This window comes from Elephas maximus, chromosome 17 (genome assembly GCF_024166365.1).
Source record: "Elephas maximus indicus isolate mEleMax1 chromosome 17, mEleMax1 primary haplotype, whole genome shotgun sequence".
Lineage (NCBI taxonomy): Eukaryota > Metazoa > Chordata > Mammalia > Proboscidea > Elephantidae > Elephas > Elephas maximus.
Window position 1 is genome coordinate 16,726,457 of NC_064835.1, and position 21,267 is coordinate 16,747,723.

The following is a 21,267-nucleotide window of genomic DNA, read 5'->3' on the forward strand; positions in this document are numbered from 1 at the left end:
GGAAACCGCATGGAGCAGTTCTGCTCTGTCCTTTAGAGTCACTATGAGTTGGAATCGACTTAATGGCAACGGTGTTTTTTTTTTTTTTTAAATGAGGTTGAGCACACCTTTTTGTATATTTAGTGATTGTTTCTGTTTTCATTTCTGAAAATGTTTATTCAAATCATTTATCTATGTTTCCAACTGTCTCTTTTCTCATTGATTTGTAGGAATTTTTAATAAATTCTGTAAACAGTTCTTTTTCAATTATCCCCCCCCCCCCCAAAAAAACAAATCCAAGGCCGTCTAGTCGATGGAGACTCATAGAAACCCTAAGGACAGGGTAGAACCACCCCATAGAATTTCTAAGGAGAGGCTGGTGGATTTGAACTGTTGACCTTTTGGTTAGCAGCTGAGCTCTTAACCTCTACACCACCAGGGCTCCTTTTCAATTATTTGTGTTTCAAATATCTTCTTCCAGAAAAGCCTTGATTTTCTCTCCTTAGATTTCATTTGATGATCAGAAGTTCTCAGCTTGACTGTGGTTGAATTTACCAGTCTTTTCCTTTATTGGGGTCCTGGTGGCACAGTGGTTAAGGGTTTGGCTGCTAACCAAAAGGTAGGCAGTTTGAATCCCCCAACTGCTCCTTGGAAACCCTATGGGAGCAGTTCTACTCTGTCCTAGAGGGTTGCTATGAGTCGGAATCAGTTCGATGGCAGTGAGTTGGTTTTGCTTTATTTTCTTTCTTAGACATTGTGTGTGTGTGTGTTGTTTAGGAAATCTTCAGGCTACATATAGTATGTATGAGGATCAGTTAGTAATTATGATTTATCAGGGAGTTTTTTTTTTTGCTTCATTCAATGACAAGGTTGATTGTATTTCTTCATTCAATGGCAAAGCTTAAAACAGGCAAGTTTCTTTTTTTCCCCCTTTTTTTATCATACTTTAGACGACGGTTTACCGAACAGACTAGTTTCTTATTAAACGGTTAGTTCACGTATTGTTTTATGACCTTGGTTAACAACCAAGGTCATAAAACAATACTCTCCCTTCTCAATCTTGGGTTCCCTGTTACCAGCTTTCCTGTCCCCTCCTGCTTTCTAGTCCTTGCCTCAGGGCTAGTGTGCCCCTTTAGTCTAGTTTTGTTTTATGGGCCAAAACAGGCAATTTTCTTCTTAGTTCCTGGGCAGTGTTTAGGGTATAGCCCTGTGGAGCCCACCTTATGATGAGGTCCTATTACACCTCTTGCCATTAGTGGACCTTTGGCATCATCTCTTGCCCACTGTTCTGTAAAGTCATAAACAATACAGCCTTGTTTCACTGGTTCTGTAGTACCCTCTCTGGAAGACTCATCTGCAAGGCTTCTCTTAGTTTCCTGGACTTCTGTCCTCACTAGATTTCTGGCCTCTAAATATTGCCTAGTTTTTTGATAACTCACCGAGTCTTTTAAAAGAATTTCTGTTTTCTTTCTAAATGTTTTACTTTATCCAGCATTTTTAATTGTTTTAGCAGAAAGGTCCATCAGGATGTCTGCTCTACCATATTACCAGAAATGGAAGTCTTTGTTATTTAGTTTTCTCTGAGCAGTTCTTTGCCTTCCTAAAATGTGAATATCAAGGAGCAGCTAGGTTGCAGAGAGTCAGGTAGAAGCAGGAGAATTGAATGCACCTGCATGCTCGTTAGGCTGCCTGGGTGGCGGAAAGGGTTAAGTGCTAGACTACTAGTGGAAAGGTTGGCGGTTCGAATCCATCCAAAGGCTCCTCGAAAGACAGGCCTGGCAATCTGCTTCTGAAAGGTCACAGCCATTGAAACCCCTTTGGAGAAGTTCTCAACTCAATGGCAGCTGACAACAACAAGCATGATCATAGTCTGTACATTCATCCTCAGTGTAATCGGGGGTAATGTCAGTGCTGACAGCTTACCTATCAGGCAACTTTTCAAACAATAGAAAACAGACTGCCTTCTATGAGAAGATAAAAGAGGGAAAACGAATGAGGAATATTTCTCTATTTTGCTTGGTCTTAATCTTTATTTTTCCCTAGGAAAGAGCAGCGGTCCCTTGGCCCTTCAAAGTCATGTTCAGACTGTATGTTGAAATTTTCTTTATGGACCACAAAAATGGGGCCACTTTTCAGAGCTCTGACAGGAGCACTTGTTTCAGAAACAAGAAAGAGCCAAGGGGAATTCACGGTGGGTGATGATCTCCAAACCCACTAAACCCAAAATCAAACCAGTTGCCATGGAGTCCGTTCCAACTCATGGCAACCCCATGTGTTGCAAAGCAGAACTGTGCTCCATAGAGCACATAGATTTTTCGGAAGTAGATCCCCAGGCATTTCTTCAGAGGCACCTCTGGGTGGATTTGAACTGCCAAACTTTCGGTTAGCCGCCAAGCGATTAACCATTTGTGCCACCCAGAGACTCCTCCCAACCCACCAGGCTCTCCTTTTCTTCCCCCCTTTTCACGCTCCTCAAATCACACTCACATATTGGTACTCAGGCCAGCCAACTAATCGGTAATAGAAAGACAAGGTCGACGTGATTTAGCCTCTTTTTTTACCTGTTGCTTAGTTTCCTTTTTGTCCTGGGAGCATGTGAGTGAACCCTTAGAAATCAACTTGTCTGATAGAGGAGATTGCTTATGATCATCAATAGTAATTAAGACCATGGGTTTTGGAGTTGGACATGCCTGATTCAAATCTCAAACTTGCAGCTTGCAGGCTGTTTGACATCAGGCAAATCAAGACACTGCATAATTTAGTCTTTGCTGCATTAAAAAAAGCTGTAAAATAATGATAGTTACTATCTCATAGAATGGATGTAAGAATTAAATGAGATAATGCATGTAAAATGTTTAGCGTGAGGTCAGACATAATAAACCCTCAATAAATTATTAATTTGTTCATGCTTGGTAAAGCAGAGGGTCAGCAAAAAAGACGAAGCCCTTCAGCGAGGTGGATTGACACAGTGGCTGTAACAGTGGGCTCAAATGTAGCAGGGATGGTCAGGACCAGGGAGTGTTTTGTTCTGTTGTAAGTAGGGTCGCTCCCTGTGAGTTGGAGCCGACTTGACAGCAACTAACAAGTTATTAATAGTTGTGACAGAAAAAAATTTTTAAAACAGGTAAAGAGTAAAAGCCAAAGAATTTTAACTTTTAAAGTAATGTGGTTAATATATAATGCTTGAGAAGCTTTGATCCAGGTTTTACCTGTTAGCTGGGATGGGAGCCACTGGTATGAAAAGGCAGCAGGGTTGCAAGTTGAGAATATTCTCGGTTACCTTTGCCTAGGGGCTGGACCACATGACCTGGGAGGCCCTTTGAGTGAATTGTCTGGGTCGTAAGGACTCTCTGCACTTCTGCAATCTGTGGCATGCCTGCAATACCTGTGCAGGAAGTGTGGTCACTGTGCCAGGGTCCAGGCGCCAGAGCCTTAAAAACATCACTGCAGTTGTGTTCAGAAGTTCTGGAGGGATTTGAAAGTCCTATTGCCTGGCATTGGAGCTGTGGATGGAGGGAAATTTCATAGCCCAGGGTTCCTTGGGGAACAGATCCCTAAAAACTCAGTAACACCTAAAAGAGTGTTTGTGCTGGATCACCTGGACAACCAGTTGCTGTCGAGTGGTTTCCGACTCTTGGAGAACCCATGTGTGTCAGAGTAGAACTGTGCTCCATAGGATTTTCAATGGATGATCTTTCGGAAGTAGAGTGTCAGGCCTATGGGTGGCCTCAAATCTCCAGAACCTCTAGCCTTTTGATGACTGTTTACACCATGCAGGAACTCCAGGTTTAATAACATCACTCCGATTAAACACTTTACTTGTAAAACCTCTATTACATGCGAACACTCCTAGTTAGTGAGAATACAAAATTGAACAAGGTACACAGCCTCTGCCTTCATGGAACTTACTTGTTAAGAAGAAAGGCAAATAATAAATAATTACAAGCATGAAGAGTGTTACCAAGGGGATCTGCCCCCCAGTTTTTCTGAAGAGCCATTACTTTGGAGTGTCAAGTATAGGTGATGTGTGTGTAACGTACACGGATGTTTGTAGATGGTTTGGGGGCAAGTTTCAGGGTAGAGGCTTGTTATGGTTCAGTTGAAGGTTGCTATTTCATAATTAATCTCCTCTTTGTTCATTCTCACCCATCCGTGTTACTGACACGGATAGAAATGTAGGGGAGGACAAAAGGAATCCTACAGCCAGGGAAGTTGGTGGGACTAGAACTCTCAGGCACCAGCTTGCAGGATTTATAGACTTCCCACTTTTTTTTTCACTTTTTAGTGAATTGTGGGTTCCAGTTGAAGGTGAAAATCTTGGTCCTTCCTCATTAATGCTGTGCTGGTCTGAATGCTCTTGGAGCCTGTATTGGTGAGAAGGTGTTACTAAAATCCTAAACCAGGTCTTGTGGCCACCTTAAAAGGATCCTTGGCCCTAGGGGCTGAAGACTCTGCTGGGCCGCCTTAAGTCCCACAAGTCGCTGCCTCACCGTGTGCCCCAGAGCCCCAGAAGTCGTGGCAGTTTCCCCAGCAGGGGAAGAGAACTAAGCGTCCTGTGTGCTGTGAACTGCTTGGGATCTCTCAGCAGAGCTTGCTCGCCTTGCTAGGGAGAGGGTGCGGATTCTATTTAAGGTGGTCTTCAGCTGGCCTTCTGACAGCTGGGCACTCACCTATACCAAGGGCCTTCCAGATCAGCTCAGCTATGGATCCTGAAGGTTTGCTGAGAACTGGGGTCGGTTTGCTGAGAGCTGGGGTCAGAGCTTACCTCTTCCCTGAAGAAAGGGCAGGTTTAACCCTTTGGTGGCTGCCCTTGGAAGCGCTCATCTTCAGATATTTCTGCTTTTCTCCTCGTCCTTCTTTTCTCCTGTAACCCGTTCCTCACCCACCTTCTCCGTGACTTCCTGTCCCATCGTGGGACAAAACATGTGCTGTGTCTTTAAATGGGCGGCAGCGGCCGGCGGAGCTTTGCTTGGGTACTGCATTGATTAGGAGATTACATGGAGCTGCAGGAGCTGCCGCCTGGGGGAAGAGAGGTGCAGGTTCTGCTAGATTTTCGCTTTCCTCCTGGGCTCTCCTTGGGTTCTCCCTCCAAGGCTGCTCAGAGTGGTGTGAGGTGAGGGTGGGTGGCCACCAGCTTGCCTGTTGACAGCAACTCCAGAGCTTGTTTCGCAGCATTGCCAGCATTGCCCATCCTCAGCAGAAACTGGCCTTGGCAGCAACAGCTCAGACAGGGCTCTCCAGCCCCCAGCTGGGTTTGCAAAAGCTGTCCTTGCCTCTGGGCCCAGCTTTTCTCTGGCAAAGGGGGAGGAAGGGGAAGCAGCAGCAGCAGTTCTTCTGGCCTGCGCGCGCTCTCTCTCTCTCCTTTTCTCTCTCTTTCTGTGGTCAAGTCACATTACATGGGATTCTGTTCTTTGGGGACTTCATCATCTTTTCAAATATGTCCTGGGACCTCTGGAGCTGTGACGGGGATGCTAAGGACACGGTCAGTGGATTATCGTGACTGTACTAATGAAAGGATTCAAGCTATCCTGGTAAGTGAAGAAGGGATAAGGCAACCTTCTCTTCCTTGACTTTCCTCACCCCTGTGTTCCCCCCAGCACCTCAGCATCCTCCTCAACACGTCTCATTCAGACAGAGAGGTATCGGGGTTAAGATGGGGGCTATGCACTCTACAAAGTTGGCTTACCCTCCCTGGCTTACCCCAACTTCAGCACTGCTGCAGTATTTTCTGCCAGCATCTTCCATGGATGAAGGGGTTTTGAGGAAGTTGAGGGGCTGTGGAGAGACACAAACTGCAGCTGAGAAGATTACCCAACTTTGAGGGGAGTGAGAGATGGTGCCCACCCAGAGAAGTTGATAAAGTTTGTAAGGAAAGACTTCTTTTTGTGTCTGCATCAGGCTGGAGGTGCAGTTGTATTCTCCTTACCCAAGACTGACAGCTGGAGGGGGCCTCCGTTACTTCCGCTCCTTAGGGCTGGCACCCTCACCCCTGGTGTACATGCAGCCTCTGACCTCTTAGAGGGCTTCTCTCTGAAGGGAGAGTAACGAGGAACCAGGCTCCATCTTCTGGGGTGCCTGGTGACCAAAGGAGAGTGGACTCCCCTCTACCCTTCCAGCACACGCGTGTAACCTGGGGCCTTGCAAGCATCTCTTCCTGTGCTTAAAATTGGGCTATTAAAGGCCTCTCTTGCTTGGGGATTGGCGTAGCTGTATTCTAGCTGCAGAGGTAGTCAGAATATTTTTACATTCCATTTTAAAATAAAACTCTTACCCTTCCTCTTCTCTCTTGATCCACTGAGGATCAGATGGGTGGGTGAATTGGCTTTTTTATCTGGTTGAGAAACGATTTCCCAGGAAAATTTTGTGGTGCAGGCAGTGGCCTCTCTCTCCGCAGGGCAGCCTGGCAGCTGCCTAGAGGAGAAGGGCTCCTTGGTCTGGGCTGGAGCTTCACTCCTTGAGGAGGGTGAGGTGGAAGAGGGGAGAGAGCTTGGGAGCAGCTCCCTGCAGAGCTGCATACTACCTTCCTTGCAGCCAGCAGTCCATGGTGGGTTGCTGGTAGGTCAACTTTCTTGGTTCAAGGTTGGTGTGTAGAACCATGAATGGGTAGCGTTTTAACCCATGGAGTTTAATGGGTTGGCTGGCTCTAGGCCACCTCTGGTTTCCAGAAGACTCCTAACCTGGATTAAACCTTGACAGAATTAATTTAGTCCAGCCCTCTTCTCAAGCAAGAGGGATCTTTAGTGGGTCCTGAAAAGGCTCTTTGCAGAAAGGAAAGGAAAGGAAGGAGCTTAGTTTCTCTACACTTAACACTTATAAGTTTGTAAAAACTTGAGGTCCAAGAAGTGGTAAGGATCGGCGACCACTCAGCCTGTGGCTTCTTTCCCTCAGGATTTGGTATCCACTCCCTCTCATGCTTAGTTAGCCCTTGTTCTCAAGGCCTGCCTCCAAGATCCGGAAAGGGAGGCAGAGGTATTTAGTGTCCTTGCTTTCTTGGGGCCCGGTGCCCTGTTCCTCCTGGCTTGGAGACTATTAGCAGAGCCTATTTTCACCGGGAATTCCAGGTCTGAGTCAGCAGCCCAGGCCCCTTTATTCCTCAGCAGAGCTCAGCTGGGTCTGTGACTTGGGTGAAGCCTTCAAGGAGAGCCCAGGGGCTGCTGGGAGAAGGACATTGGGCTGCTCATCAGGAATCACTCAGCGTCCCTCAGTGCTCTGTTGTCAGCACCTCCAGCTTGGACGGAGGGGTAGCTTGGCTGTCGTTCAGGTTGAGACATCACTTAGACACTGAGAGCTTCTTGGCCTAGCCTGGGATGGTCCCTCAGGGACACGCAGAGATGTTTGCCTTTAAAAATCCACCCTGGGTATCTCTTGATGCATTTCAACAAGGAGAGAAAAGCATTAAACTGGGAACTGTAATGGGGCTTAACCCATCCTTTTCAGCCAAATCAAATTTTACACAGATGGGAAAATTGTGTCTTTTTTATTTGCCTGGATTCTGTTGGATCCCGTGATCTACCATGTCATTATGCACAGATATGTTGGTCCATTTTGGCTTAAATGTCATAGTCGTGTTACGGATGTTTAGGTTTGACATGCACTTGGTAGTGTCACGTGACTCAGGGTGCTTCCTACTCTTGATAGAGGCAAGGTGACTGATATATTCCCTTCCTTGTTCTTAACGGCACAGTCTGCATAGGGAAGAGAATGGGATTAACTTTCTAATGTTTTTGAGTCTTCTCTGAGAACATTTTTGGAATGCCTACTATATGTTAAACAACAAACATGGATATAAAAAATGACTATAATACTGATAATAATAAGAATAATGCCCAAGACCAATTGCCATGAAGTTGATTCTGGCTCCTGGTGACTCTGTGTGTCTAAGAGTAGAACTGTGCTCCACAGAGTTTCCAATGGCTACTTTTTTTTAGAAGTAGATCAGCAGGACTTTCTACTAAGGTGCCTCTGGGTAAACTCAAACCACCAACCTTTTGGTCAGCAGCTCAGCGTGTTAACTGTTTGTACCACCCAGGGACCCCAAGAATAATGGTAGCTAATGTTTACTGAGTACTGACTGTATGCGAAGCACCATATTAAGCCCTTTACGTGTATTAACTCACATAATGCTTCCAGCATTATGATTATGATCCCCATTTTACAGATTGGGAAACTGAGGCACAGAGAGGTGAAGTGACCTTCACGAAGGCCTGCAGATAGGAATCAGGCTTTGGATTGGAAGCTTGGTAATTCTCCTGTGATTCCGGGCCCTCGGTCCACTGGTCTATAGTACAGTACTTTCCCCTGTATGTGATACCATACATATTGACTTTTTTTTTTTTGCTGTTGCTTTGCATTATCTTCATTTGGTTAGTGAGTTAGATTTTTAAAATTTGTAGAAATGCATTCTCTCATCTGATCCTTTATATAGCCCTGTGAAGCAGCTGGTATCACCATTTTAGAGCTAGGGGAACTAAGGTGCAGTGATAAAGTGTTTTGACTAAATTAATTCAGCTAGTTAGTGAAACACCAAGATTCAAACTCTTATTCCTGACCATTACTCCCCTGTTGGAGCTCCCACAGCAACAGCAAGGTGTGTCTGTGTTAGGCCTGTTTTCCTAGAGAGTGGGGTCGAGGTCTCTAAATCCATGTATTCATCCATTTCTTCATTCTACTGTTAGACGAGGATTTATTGTTTTCACAGCCCTGTGGCTAGGCAATGTGGGGGATAAAAAATGTAAAAGACATTGCCTTGACTTTCTAAGGACTGGTAGCTCCACAGATGGAATAAGATCCGCGCCCCCCCCCCCCCAAACCCGTCACATACATGCACGTACACAAAACCTGCAAAACAAGTCAGTAAACCCTAAGGGACAGCAGACAAATGCGGTGAACAGCAAGTATTCTAGAGATGCAGCAGAGACTGAAATCCCTTTCAGCTGCACAGCAGAGAAGTTTCTTAGAGCAGTTGGCACTTGAGTGAGGGCCTTGTAGTCTGGATGATATTAGGTAAGTGGAGCCCGAGCTTTGTAGAATAGGTGCACTGTTCCTCATGGAGTTACCAGCTTACCACAGTGGATGCGCTTGGATGAGGATAATTACATGTGTCTGTGATTGACAAGCGACTGGACTGTAAGGTTGAAGTCTTCCCTCAATCCAGCCCCCTACCTCATTAGGGCAGGGGCTTTCGGCTGTATCAAAAGATAGTTTCGTCTTCTGTCTGACAGCTGGATAAGCAAGGTAAGGGCAGAGGTGGAGGTGGTTGAGAGACAGCGTGGCACGTGCAAACAGATTTGGTTGTGACCCAAACAGAGCCCTGGGTCACATAGCCAAGTCGCTTTTTTTTTCTTTTAAAAAACAATTTACCAGTCCTCCTTGGCGTTTACATGGTTAACGTGTGTGTGTGTGTGTGTGTGTGTGTGTGTGTGTGTGTGTGTGAGCGTGATGTAAAGATATTTCTAATTCTCATAGAGTGTCAGAACCTTGAATACTAAGAAGGCTTCCTATTCACGGGCCCCTCCCTCTGCAGATTGTTTTGGCCTCCACAGGGCTTGGCAGACTAGAATGGTGTCCGTCTTCATTCTCTTAGTGCTTCTGGTCCGTTCCCTAGTGTTCTGGTCCCCACAGCTGTTGGGGTCGGTGGTTCAGTCTCCACAGAGTCTGGGGACTGTGACAGACTTTAAGAAAGTCAGTGAGCTGGAAGAATTTGATTCTGTGAAATACTAGAGAGTGTAGTCCTTGACACATAGCAGGTGAACCATTTCTGTGGTGAGGTTTGAGTCTGCAATTGAGAGAAATTTTGAGTTTGTCTTTGTGTTTGAGTCGGTGAGTGAGCAGTCATGGTACTTTCATGCTGTTTATTTAGGAAGACGAATGCTGTGTGAGAGAATTTTCTTATAGTCTTATCAGATAACTGGGATATAATTTGTTTTTAGCAAGACTTTCTATTTCAGAGATTAATGGTCAGCCATATTGTTTTTCCTACCAAACACTGGCTGTCTACTTTTCCCTCTTCAGATCTGTTACCAAATGAAGCTGTGTTCCTCCTTCAGCTCTTGTTTAGACCTTTGAATGAAGAAATGAGTGAGGTTGCAGTGGGAGGGATTTAAATTAGACCTAAGGAAAGAGTTTGGAATTTCTGCCTCTGGAGGGTTCATATCAGGACACATGCCTGTCATTTGATGTTCTTTTCTATGAGGAGTTTACTCTGGAGGCAGGGGAAGCCCTGAGTTGGCCTCTGTACACCTCTATTAGGGCCAGGCTTCTCAGGTATTGAGATTTTTCACTTCCCGGAAAGTAAGCGGTGTTGCGAGTGGGGCCGCTCAGTGGCTTGAGATTCTGGGAAGAGGATTGAGATTCTGAATCTGCATCTTGCAACCACCTTTTTGACCTGCTGTGAGGCCTTGGTGGGTGACTTCTGTTTGCATTGGATGGTGGTGGTTTTGAAAGTGAGATTAAATAACAGTGCTGGGCAGATTAGTCAGTCTCTCAGCTTTCTTTTTACTAACGGTTTAGAAAAAAGCGACAGCTCTGATAGAGCAGGTCGCTTGTGCTGTGGACTGTTGGTGTACTTTATGAGCCAGCAGGAGACACTAAAAATAAACCTTCATTTGAAAATATTAAATATTCATTTACAGTCATCCCCCAGCAGGCACTCCTTCCTGCTAATGCTGTGAGATTTACTTTATTATTTGGTGGGATGGGAATTTGAGTTTTCGCATGGTCTGGTAAGTCCAGGGCGTTGAGTGCTGATCATTTAAGCATTTGAATCCTTTGAGTGAGCAGGCTAGCTCAGGGCAATGACCAAATCTTCTGACTCTACAGATTTCCTGAAAGGATAGGCCTTTCTCTCCTTTCACCCAGGTTTCTGCATTGGGAAGCATTACCTGGCTTGAAAGGAGTTACGGTGGTGCAATGGTTAAGCACTAGGCTGCTAACTGAAGGGTCAGTAGGTGATTCGAACCCACCAGCTGCAATGAACTCCATGGCACCTAACAGTAACAACCTGGCTTGAAATAATCAGGAGTAAACTCTGGTTTCTTCGTTTTGTTATTTTTGTCATTATCATTTTAAGAAGAAAGAGACATATAGAATGTAAGCTTCTGAATGGCAGAGATTGTATCAAACAAACCAGTTTATGACTACTTGAGGTATTTTTGATGTTCTTGGCTGCGATGGGAGCCCCGGTAGTGCAGTGGGTAAGAGCTCGGCTGCTAACCAAAATGCCAGCAATTCTAATCCACCAGCTGCTCCTTGAAAACCCTATGGGGGCAGTTCTACTCTGTCCTGTAGGGTAGCTATGAGTCAGAATTGACTCGACGGCAATGGGTTGTGGCTGCTATGAGACTTATTGCCATGAGATTTTATTGCTGGGAGATATGATTTAGAGTTTCTGATGGTAGAGCTTTGAAGAAGTAAACACTTCCGATCTCTTGCTAAATTATCCAGAAGGCTCTGCATTGAGTTTTTTTTTTTTTTTTTCCTTCTGTTAATGTGTCGTTAAGGGGAAGGGATAGGATAAATTAGATGTGTTTGTTTATCCTTAATGCTATTCTCTGGTTTATGTTAGCAGAAAGATGTTGAGTTGAACAGGGCAGGCTAGGTTATGCCATGGTAACAACCACCACCAACCCCGCCCCCAGACTCAGTAGCCAAATTCATCATATGTTCTTTTTTTTTTTTAAGACTTCGCCGAACTTGAGCACAAGTGTTGGATAACTCGGAATTTTCATAACGTTATGTTTGCACTTAGTTTGCTGAAATAGTGAAATACCTTGGTTATTATTGATGGCTGGAAAGCGTGAACCACTATCCGTTGTGGTGATAGCTCTGTGGCTCCTGCAGCAGTCACAGCCTTGGCAAAATCTCCTCCTACGAAGACAATTACAGTTTTCTTTATGGCATAAAGGACACAAATGGGGAGACCTATAGGGGAAATCTGGGAGGATTCCTAACATGGAAATCTCATGTCCCAAAGGACATAGTACCCTCCGACGTGCATCAGTGTTTCCACCGACCATGTCAGCACATGGGCCAGAACTAGTCACGTGATTTCTGAATGGCAGGAGGAGAGGAGAACCAAAACCAAACCAAAACCACCAAAACCAAACCAAACCAGTTGCTGTGCAGTTGATTCTGACTCATACCAAAAAAAAAAAAAAAAAAAAAACCAAACCCGTTGCCGTCGAGTCGATTCCAACTCATAGCAACCCTATAGGACAGGGTAGAACTGCCCATAGGGTTTCCAAGAAGTGCTTGGTGGATTTGAACTGCCGATTCTGACTCATGGTGACCCTGCATGTGTCACAGTAGAGCTGTGGTCCACAGGGTTTTCAATGGCTGATCTTTCAGAAGTAGATCGCCAGGCCTTTCTTCCAAGGCACCTTTGGGTGGATTCAAACCTCGAACCTTTCGGTTAGCCAAGAACATCCACCATTTGGATCATCCAGGGACTCCCATGTCCACTACAGCTGCTGTTATTGGAAGTGTGAGCGTGAGCTGACTCCCCTTCTTAAAACCCATCAATGTTTTCTTACTTTCTGTGGAATAAAGGCCTTAATTTGTGATATCAAGGAAGATCTTGTATGACCTTAGACTGAGGGTTGCCACACCACAGCTTGTGGGCCAAATTCAGCTTGCTGTCTGTTTTTCTATGGCTCTTGAGCTAAGAATGTTTTTTACACTTTTAAACGGTTGGGTAAAAAAAAAATCAAAAGTAGAATAATATTTCATGACATGTGAAAATTATATGAAATTCAGATTTCACTGTCCATAAACAAAGTTTTCTTAGAACAGGCCACGCTCGTTTATGTACGTATTATCTGCGGCTGCTTTCATGATACAACTGCCAGGATGAGTAGTTGTGACAGAAGACTGTATGACCTGCAAACCCAAAATACTTATTACCTGACCCTTTACAGGAAAAAAAAAAAAAAATTGCTGACCCCTGCCTTAGCCTATCTCCTAAGCCTCATTTCTCCTTGCCTAGTACTTCTTGCCTTACCTTTTACAGTAGCAAAATCACATTGTTTACTCCACTAAACTAGAAGCTTCTTATGGGGTAATAATTAGTTCCCTGACTCATTACTGTGTTTAGGCAGGGGTCCACAAACTGTAGCCTCTGGGCTAAACCAAGCCTGCCATCTTTTTGTAAATAAAGTTTTATTGAAACACGGCCATGCTCTTGTTTACTTATTGTCTGTGGCAACTTTTGTGCTACAGCAAGAGTTGAGTAGTTGCAACAGACACCTGTGGCCAGCATTGCTAAAATATTTATTATCTGTCCCTTTACAGAAAGTTTACTGCCCCCTAGTTTAAGCAAATGGAGAGACTTCTGAAGTGCAACAAAGTGATAAGTTTTTACAGAACATTGTAACCACCTAATAAATGTTAACTGCTATTAAAATCTTTATTGTTTCATGTTTGAAATTTGTACAAAGAGAACATGGTCCTAGTCCTTGCCCTTCATACACTTAAAATCTAACCATTGTTTCTCATATCCTAGATGGATACAGAGGGCCTTGGTCATTATTGTTCTTATAATAAGCTGTTTAAGGAGCCCCGGTGGTGCACTGGTTAAAGCGCTTGTTTGCTAACCGAAAGGGCAGCGGTTCGAACCCACCAGCTGCTCCATGGGAGAAAGATGTGGCAATCTGTTTCTGTGAAGATTTATAGCCTTGGAAACTGTGTGGAGCAGTTCTGCTCTGTCCTGTAGAGTCACTATGAGTCAGGATAGACTCAATGGCAAGTAACAACAACAGTAGCCTTCTTAGTCTAGAAGACTTCTTTCTACTAGTCAGTTTTCACTCTTCAAGTTAACCACCTTCCAAATCATGTTTTAACCTCATTGCTGGAAGCCTTCTGTCTCTCATTCCATGTGGATATGGTCACTTGATAACTTGACAGGAGGCTGGGGACTTGGTTCTACCACTCATTGGGAGTGTGACCTTGGCCAAGGCACCAGTGCTCCCATCTCTAAGATGATAGTTGAGATGAAAGCAACAGATTTTGTCTTTTTTGGACTCTCGTGGACTTCATGCTAAATCTCTGAAGCAGAGATCTTACTGTTCTTTCCAAATTACTACCGGATGCTTCCTATCTTCTCTTTAATTCATGTATTCATTTGTTTGCTTAGCAGACAGTTCTTGAGCACCCACTGGGCTAGGCAGTAGGAATACGAAGATGGGTAAGACCTGGTCCTTGCCCTAAGGCGACTCCTGTTGTAGTGGGGGAGCAGGAACCAGAGCTCTCTGTTAGACAGGGTCTCACCAGTGCTGCATATTATAGGAAAATTCCACAGGAGGGACACAGATGCCTGTCCTGCTGTAGTATGTTAGATTTATCTTTCAGTGAAGATCTTTTTTGGGTCCTTTCTCCTGAGACTGGCAGCCTCATTGTTTCATAATAGCTTCCCTGTAGTGAACTCAACTTTTTATCTATTCTGAATGGCCATAGTTTATATCCAGGGGCACTACGATGTGACATGCAAAACCTCTTTGTTTTTCAGAGGCTTGACTTGACAGACCTCAAGGATACAAATTTTGGGAACTGTGACCATTGGGCTTTTAAAGGTGATCATCTTTATTGGTTGGAGTTATTTTTCTAGCCATCTTTTTGGCCTAAAATGTACCAACTTATTTACTTATTTATTTTGCGTCTATTAACTTTGGCATGCTTAAGTGATTTTTTTTTTCCTTTTAGCCATCTTATTTCATTAACCAAGAGTTTTTACTTTGTTCTTGCTTTTGATATCAACAGTCAAAATGAATTTGTACTTTGATGAGGTCCATTAGTAATAGGAGCTAACCACTGCCATTCACCTGTTCAGTAGCCTTTGTATAAACCATTATTTATATAGCAGCAATTATAGTACTCCTTTTTCAAAAATCTATATTTGGAGCAGTAAGTACTTAGCGCTGTTAAATCTCGATAGCGTGGCATGTGCAACTACAGAATTAGATTTTCTTGGTTGCTTCTGTTTAAGCGTCTTCCCCTGACAGAATTCTTCTAGGTATATTTCCAGCCATAAGTTAAGACCACTTTTGAGCTGGTCATTTTAGTGCTAATTATAATTAATAAATGTCATCACCAAGCTTAGCCACCATTGCCTGGAGAAAGAATACCAACTTCCATTTCTACACTTCTTTCTCTTTCTTCTGGAATGGGCTGTTGTTGCTAGTTGCTGTCAAGTCAGTTCCAACTTATGATGACCCCATGTGTGCGGAGAACTGCTCTGAAGGGTTTTTAAGGCTGTGGCCTTTTGGAAGCAGATCACCAGGCCTTCCTTCCATGGTGCCTCTAGGTGGGTTCAAAAAGCCCACCTTTCGGCTGGCAGTCAAGTGCTTAACAGTTTGCACCACCCAGGGACTCCTCTGGAATAGGCTAAGTTGCTCAACCTCGCTGCATAAAAAACACACTTATAATAGTCTCCCATCCAACTTTCTCATCTAACATCCTCCTAGTCATTCACATGGAACCTGTTGTACCATTTTTTATTTATTCTTCCTCGCTTGCCACATGGCCGGTTCTGTTTCTGCACTATCTTTGCAATTTATCCTCCCCCCTTTTCCATGACTACTGCCACTGCCTTAATTTATAAGGCCTTTTTATTGGTGCAGTAGCTTCCTGACTGAACTCTTCTTAACTCTCAGGCTCATTTGTTCCTCAGCAGTCATACAGGTCACCAACTTCTCTTCAAAAACTGAATTTGCTCCTCATTGCCTACGAAAATTCAGTTGACTCCATGACATAACATTCAAGGTCTTCTCCAACCAGCCTCATCCTGACTGTCACACCTCATCACCTACTACATCCTTCCTTAAGTTCTGTTATCACAGCCACCCTGACATACCCATCTTTCTCAGAGTTGGTCACGTACCGTTTTATATCACCACGATCTTTGACTATGCTTCTGCTTTCTCTGTTTATGGAAATCGTATTTATCCTTTAGAATTTAGCTTCAATCTCATCTCCTAGAAGAAATCTTCCCAGATATATCTCATCTCCAAGTAGGAACTGATAGGTCTGTTATGGATTGACTTGTGTTCCCCTAAATATGTATTGTGAATCCTAACCTCTATACTTGTGGTTATAATCCCATTTAGGAATGGATTGCCTTTGTTATGTCAATGAGGCAGGATTAGTATAGGATGTATTTTGAGTCAGTCTTTTTTGAGAGATAAAAACAAGAGATTCAACAAGTGAGTAGAGAGAAAGATAGATGAGTTAGGTTAGATGGGCTAGATAGAAGCCATGACACGTGGAGATCTCCAAGGAACCAGGAAGCTGAAGAGACAAGGACCTTCCTCCAGAGTCTAGAGAGAGAGAAAGCCTTCCCCTAGTGCTGGCACCTGCTTTTGGACTTCTAGCCTCCTAAACTGTGAGAAAATAAGTTTCTGTTTGTTAAAGCCATCCACTTGTGGTATTTCTGTTATAGCAGCATTATATAACTAGGACAGAATTTGGTACCAGAAGAGTAGGGTGCTGCTCTAACCAAAATCCAAAACAAACCCAGTGCCATCGAGTCGATTCTGACTCATAGCGACCCTATAGGACAGAGTAGAACTGCCCCATAGAGTTTCCAAGGAGTGCCTGGTGGATCCAAACTGCTGGCCCTTTGGTTAGCAGCCATAGCACTTAACCACTACGCCACCAGGGTTTCCACTGCTCTAACAGATACCTAAGATATGGAAGTGGTTTTAGAGTTGGGTAGTGGGCAGAGGCTGGAAGAGTTTTAAAGTGTCTAATAGTAAAACCCTAAATTGCCTTGAAGAGACTGTTGGTAGAATTATGGATGTGAAAGGCAATTCTGGTAAGGGCTCAGAAGGAAGTGAGTAGAGATACAGAAAAAGTCTCCATCGTCTTAGGTAATACATGTGGCACCAGCAACAGAATGTTGCTAGAAATGTGGATGTTAAATGTACTTCTGGTGAGGCTTTAAAAGAAAATCATGAATATGTGATTGGACAGTGTAGGAAGGGCTATGCTTTTTATGCAGTAGCAAAGAACTTGTCTGAATTATGTTCAAATGTTTGGTGGAAGGTAGAACTTATAAATGATGAACTTTGATATCTGGCTGATGAGATTTCTAAGCAAGATCTTAAAGGGGCTGCATGGTTTCTCCTTGCCGCTTACAGTAAAATATAAGAGGAAAGAGATGGACTTAAAAGTGAACCGTGCAAAATGAAAACAAAACTTAAAAATTTGGATAATTTTGTTGTACAAACTAAGGATATGTGCCCTAGAATGTTCAGAAGGACATGGCTATGCAATCTTTTGTTAAAGAGATTAAGCCTGTGACTGATGGATCTAACCAACTGCCGTAGCAGAAAACCCATCAGCTTAGACTAAAGGGGACAGAGAAAGAACGAAAGGAAAGAACACTGTCTGCCTCTTGGAATTCTACATGCAGGAAACAGGCCAGAGGAGCTACATCTGTTGTCTTCCAAGAAAAGGACCATCCCTGGAGCAGCAGAAGTATTGGAAGGAGCATGGGAAGCAGGGCCTTCTCAATTTCAAGGGGTGGGGCCACCGTCTCCGGGATCTCAAATGGTAGGACCACAGCCTCCTAGGTTTCAAAGAGTTGGATCTTTGCCAACTTGGTTCCAGAGTGTGAGGCTGCTATTAAAGTGTGCCAGGGGATGGGGCTGCCACCCAAAGCTGAGGGACAGGGATACCAGGCCCAAGGGGCAGAAGAACAGGGCCTGCCAGGGCTGAGGGAATGGGATGGACACTCAGATGGACTAGGAGAATGGGGCCACTTAAAGCTGATGGAGCAGAGTTGCCATCTTGGTGGACCTGGGAGGTGGACTGAAGCTCAGGGCTGAGGGGCCTCCACCTAGAGGGCATGGTCAACACCCAGAGTCTGGAGGGCTGGGCTGTTGCTCAGATGGTCTCAGAGAATGAGGATTATTTTTAAACCTTGAGAGCTAATGTAAATTGTTTTGCTAGGTTTTAGACTTGCTTGGTGCCTGTTATCCCTTCTTTCCCTCCAGTTTCTCCCATTTGTAATGGAAGTGTCTTCCTTGTACCTGTTCCACCATTGTACTTTGGAAACAGATAACTCGTAATCTAGATTTCACAGGTTCACAGATGAAAAGGAATTTTGCCCCAGGATGGAATATGCATAGTTTCACCCATGTTTGATTTAGGTGGTTGAGAATATGAGATTTTGGATTTGGAGTTGACTTAAGACTTTGGAGATGATGTGATGGGGTGGTATTTTTTACATGTGGCAGGGCCATGGATTTTTGGGGGCCAAAGGGTGGAATGTTAAGAATTGAATTGTGTCCCCTGAGAGTACGTGTTATAAATCCTAACCTCTATGCCCGTGGTTATAGTCCCGTTTGGGAATGTGTTGTCTTTGTTATGTCAGTGAGGCAGGGTTAATATAGGGTGTATCTTGAGTCAATCTCTTTTGATATATAAAAGAGAAAATCACAAGCTAGCAAGGAGAAATGGGGGAATAGAGATGCCAGGCACATGAAGATTGTCCAGGAGCAGAAGCTCAAAAGAGACAGGAACCTTCCTCCAGATTTGACAGGGAGAGTAAGCCTTCCCATAGAGCCTGCACCCTGAATTCAGACTTCTAGCCTCCTAAATTGTGAGAACATAAATTTCTGTCTGTGAAAGCCACCTGCTTGTGGTATTTCTGTTATAGCAGCACTAGATAACTAAGACAAGGTCCTTTCCCATTCCCTGAGCACTTCGTTTGGCTTCCTATAATTTCATTGTCTGATTACTATAGAAGCAGTGGTGGTGCTATGGTTAAGTGCTTGGCTGCTTAGAAAGGTCAATTCGACTCACCAGCATCTCCGTGGGAGAAAAGACCCGGTGATCTGCTTCCCTAAAGATTACAGCCTAGGTAACCCTATGGGGCAGTTCTACTCTGTCATATAGGATCACCATGAGTCAGAACCAACTTGATGGCATACAACAACTATCTTTTATAATATGTTAAATCTTCTCTCAGGGTAGAGAGTTATCCTAATTTTTGCTTTATTTTCTCATTGTACTTCCTACAGGGCTTTCTTTACACATAGTTGGTGCTCAAAAAATATTTATTGGATGATTGATTGCACCCTTGCGTTTGTATAGGCCTGTTTGCTTTTCCTAATTCTTTCATATATTTATTCTCCTTTGAAAGTCAGAATGGAAAGACTTTTTGAAGAAAACATTCTTAGTTATAATTTGCTTGAATGCTTTGCTTGCAGCCAAGTTATCTATGGGCATTGTAGAAAAATTAGAAAATATAAAGGGTCAAAATAAAAAGAAATCAGCCATAATACCCTCATTATCAGAGATGATCATGATTAACATTTGATTTATATCTTTGAGCTATCTTTTCTATTATGTACATACATAAATGTATAGAGAAAATATATAACTTATATATACTCTTCTGAAATGAGTTAATATCAAATCTTTCTGTATCAATAAATATTGATTTCTGTAATTATAAGGGTGGCATGGCAAATATACATCATTCATTTGTTCAGTCTACATGTATTTGACATTTAGGTTATTTCTAATTTTTCAGTGTTAACAATGTCGTGACTAACAGTCTTCAGCAGAAAACTTAGAAGTCAGATTTCTGGGTCAGAGGCTTTTGATACATATTGGCAGTGCCCCTTGGAAGGGTTGTTCCAATTTATACACCCACCAGAAGGTTATGAGAGGTGCTCATTTCCTCCTCTTGTCCTTTCCAGCTTCAGTATTACCATTTCTTTTAGTCTTTGCCAATCTGATATTCCAAAAGTAGTATTTCAGAACTGTGTTTATTTGCATTTCTTTGATCATTGTTGGCATGCTTTTAATTTCCTTATTAGCCATTTATGTTTCTTCTGTGAATTGCCTTTTTCGTCCTTTGCCCACGTCCTGCTGAAGCATTTGTCTTTTTCATTACTCAGACTTTAATAAGGGTACGAACTCCTGGTGACACATGTTCTAAGTATTTTCCCCAGAGTTTCTTTTGTTTTTTAACATCAGGTTTATTTGAAAGTGATCCAGTCAGTTGCTCTTTTCTTTGATGGTTTCTTGTGTTTAGTATTATTCACAGAAAGTTCCTTCCTACCTTTAAGAGCATACATATTCACCTATGCCTTCTCTGAATTTTTCTCTGATTTGGTTTTCAACATTTAATATACTGGTCCATTTTGATGTAAAATTGTATATACTTTTATATAACCTGGATGTCTAAGTTTTCAGCCTTGGGGCTGGAAGGGACTAGACAGGTCCTGTCCATTTTCCTAGCATCAGAGCACCGGTCCAGGCAGATGAGTCTCTGTTTTCCAGAGTATGATGGTCTACCATTTCCCATCAGTTACTCACATGTTAAATAACCCTGTTATCATGTACCAGCTGCATGTTAATGATGCCTATGTCAATAGGTTGGTTTGAGAGTTAAATGAGTTTGTAAATGAGACGTATCTACAGCACACTGCTTGACACTTGAACATTCCACACGTTTGGTTCAGTGAATGAATGATGCTGGAAACAGTGATTGCTGATCACTGAGGATATCACAAGGTAGCAGCAGCTCCTCCGTTGAAGCAGGGTCTTGGTCAAGCCAACAGCTTAGGGAGTTACAAGGCCCCATGGGGAATTGTGGAAGAAAGAAAAGAAAGATATGGGTTTGAAAAGGTGACAGTCTAAGGGTCAGGGCCCAGCCCATAGGCTAACATAGACAATGCATAAGGTACACTGAGTGAAGATATATAAGAAAGTGTAACCTCTACTGAAAAATTCCAAGGGAGACTGGTGAATTCAGGTAGTCTTGGGGAGTTTTTCAGTGAAGTCTTCCTGGGGAAGATGAGTTGAGAACCCGGCTTTGAAGGAAGGCTGAGACCAAGCAGGGCAGATTTGTATGTATGGATGTGTGTATATATGTATGTGTATATTTGCATATACTTGTGTATATATGGAGCCCTGGTGGCACAGTGATTAAGAGCTCGGCTGCTAACCAAAAAGTCAGCAGTTCAAATCCACCAGCTGCTCCTTGGAAACCCAGTGGGGCAGTTCTGCTCTGTCCTATAGGGTCTCTCCAAGTTCAAGCTGATTCAACATCAAGGGGTTTGTTTTTTTTGGTATGTATATGTGTGTGTGTGTTTGTGTGTCTATATATATGTGCACACATATATGTATATATAAATATATATGTGTACACACATACGTACATACATATACATGCACACACATACATATATATTCATGTATAAAAGGAGGCCTGGTGTAACAGTGGCTAAGCACTGGGCTGCCAACTGAAAGGCCAGTGATTTGAACCCACCAGCCACTCCA

At 43.4% G+C, this 21,267-nt stretch overlaps 1 protein-coding gene across 4 annotated transcripts in view; it reads left to right on the forward strand.

Annotated features, from left to right (window-relative positions):
* The window catches only part of GRAMD1B (GRAM domain containing 1B), a 296,128-nt gene that overhangs the window by 182,604 nt on the left and 92,257 nt on the right, over positions 1 to 21,267 (forward strand). The window contains exon 1 of one of the 4 annotated variants that reach the window (XM_049857564.1): positions 903 to 5,510. The exons of the other annotated variants lie outside the window; for them this stretch is intronic. Within the exon in view, the coding sequence (XP_049713521.1) occupies positions 5,488 to 5,510 (23 nt within the window). The 5' untranslated portion in view covers positions 903 to 5,487. Of the gene's footprint in view, positions 1 to 902; positions 5,511 to 21,267 lie in introns of those variants that run through there. 4 annotated transcript variants of the gene reach the window in all.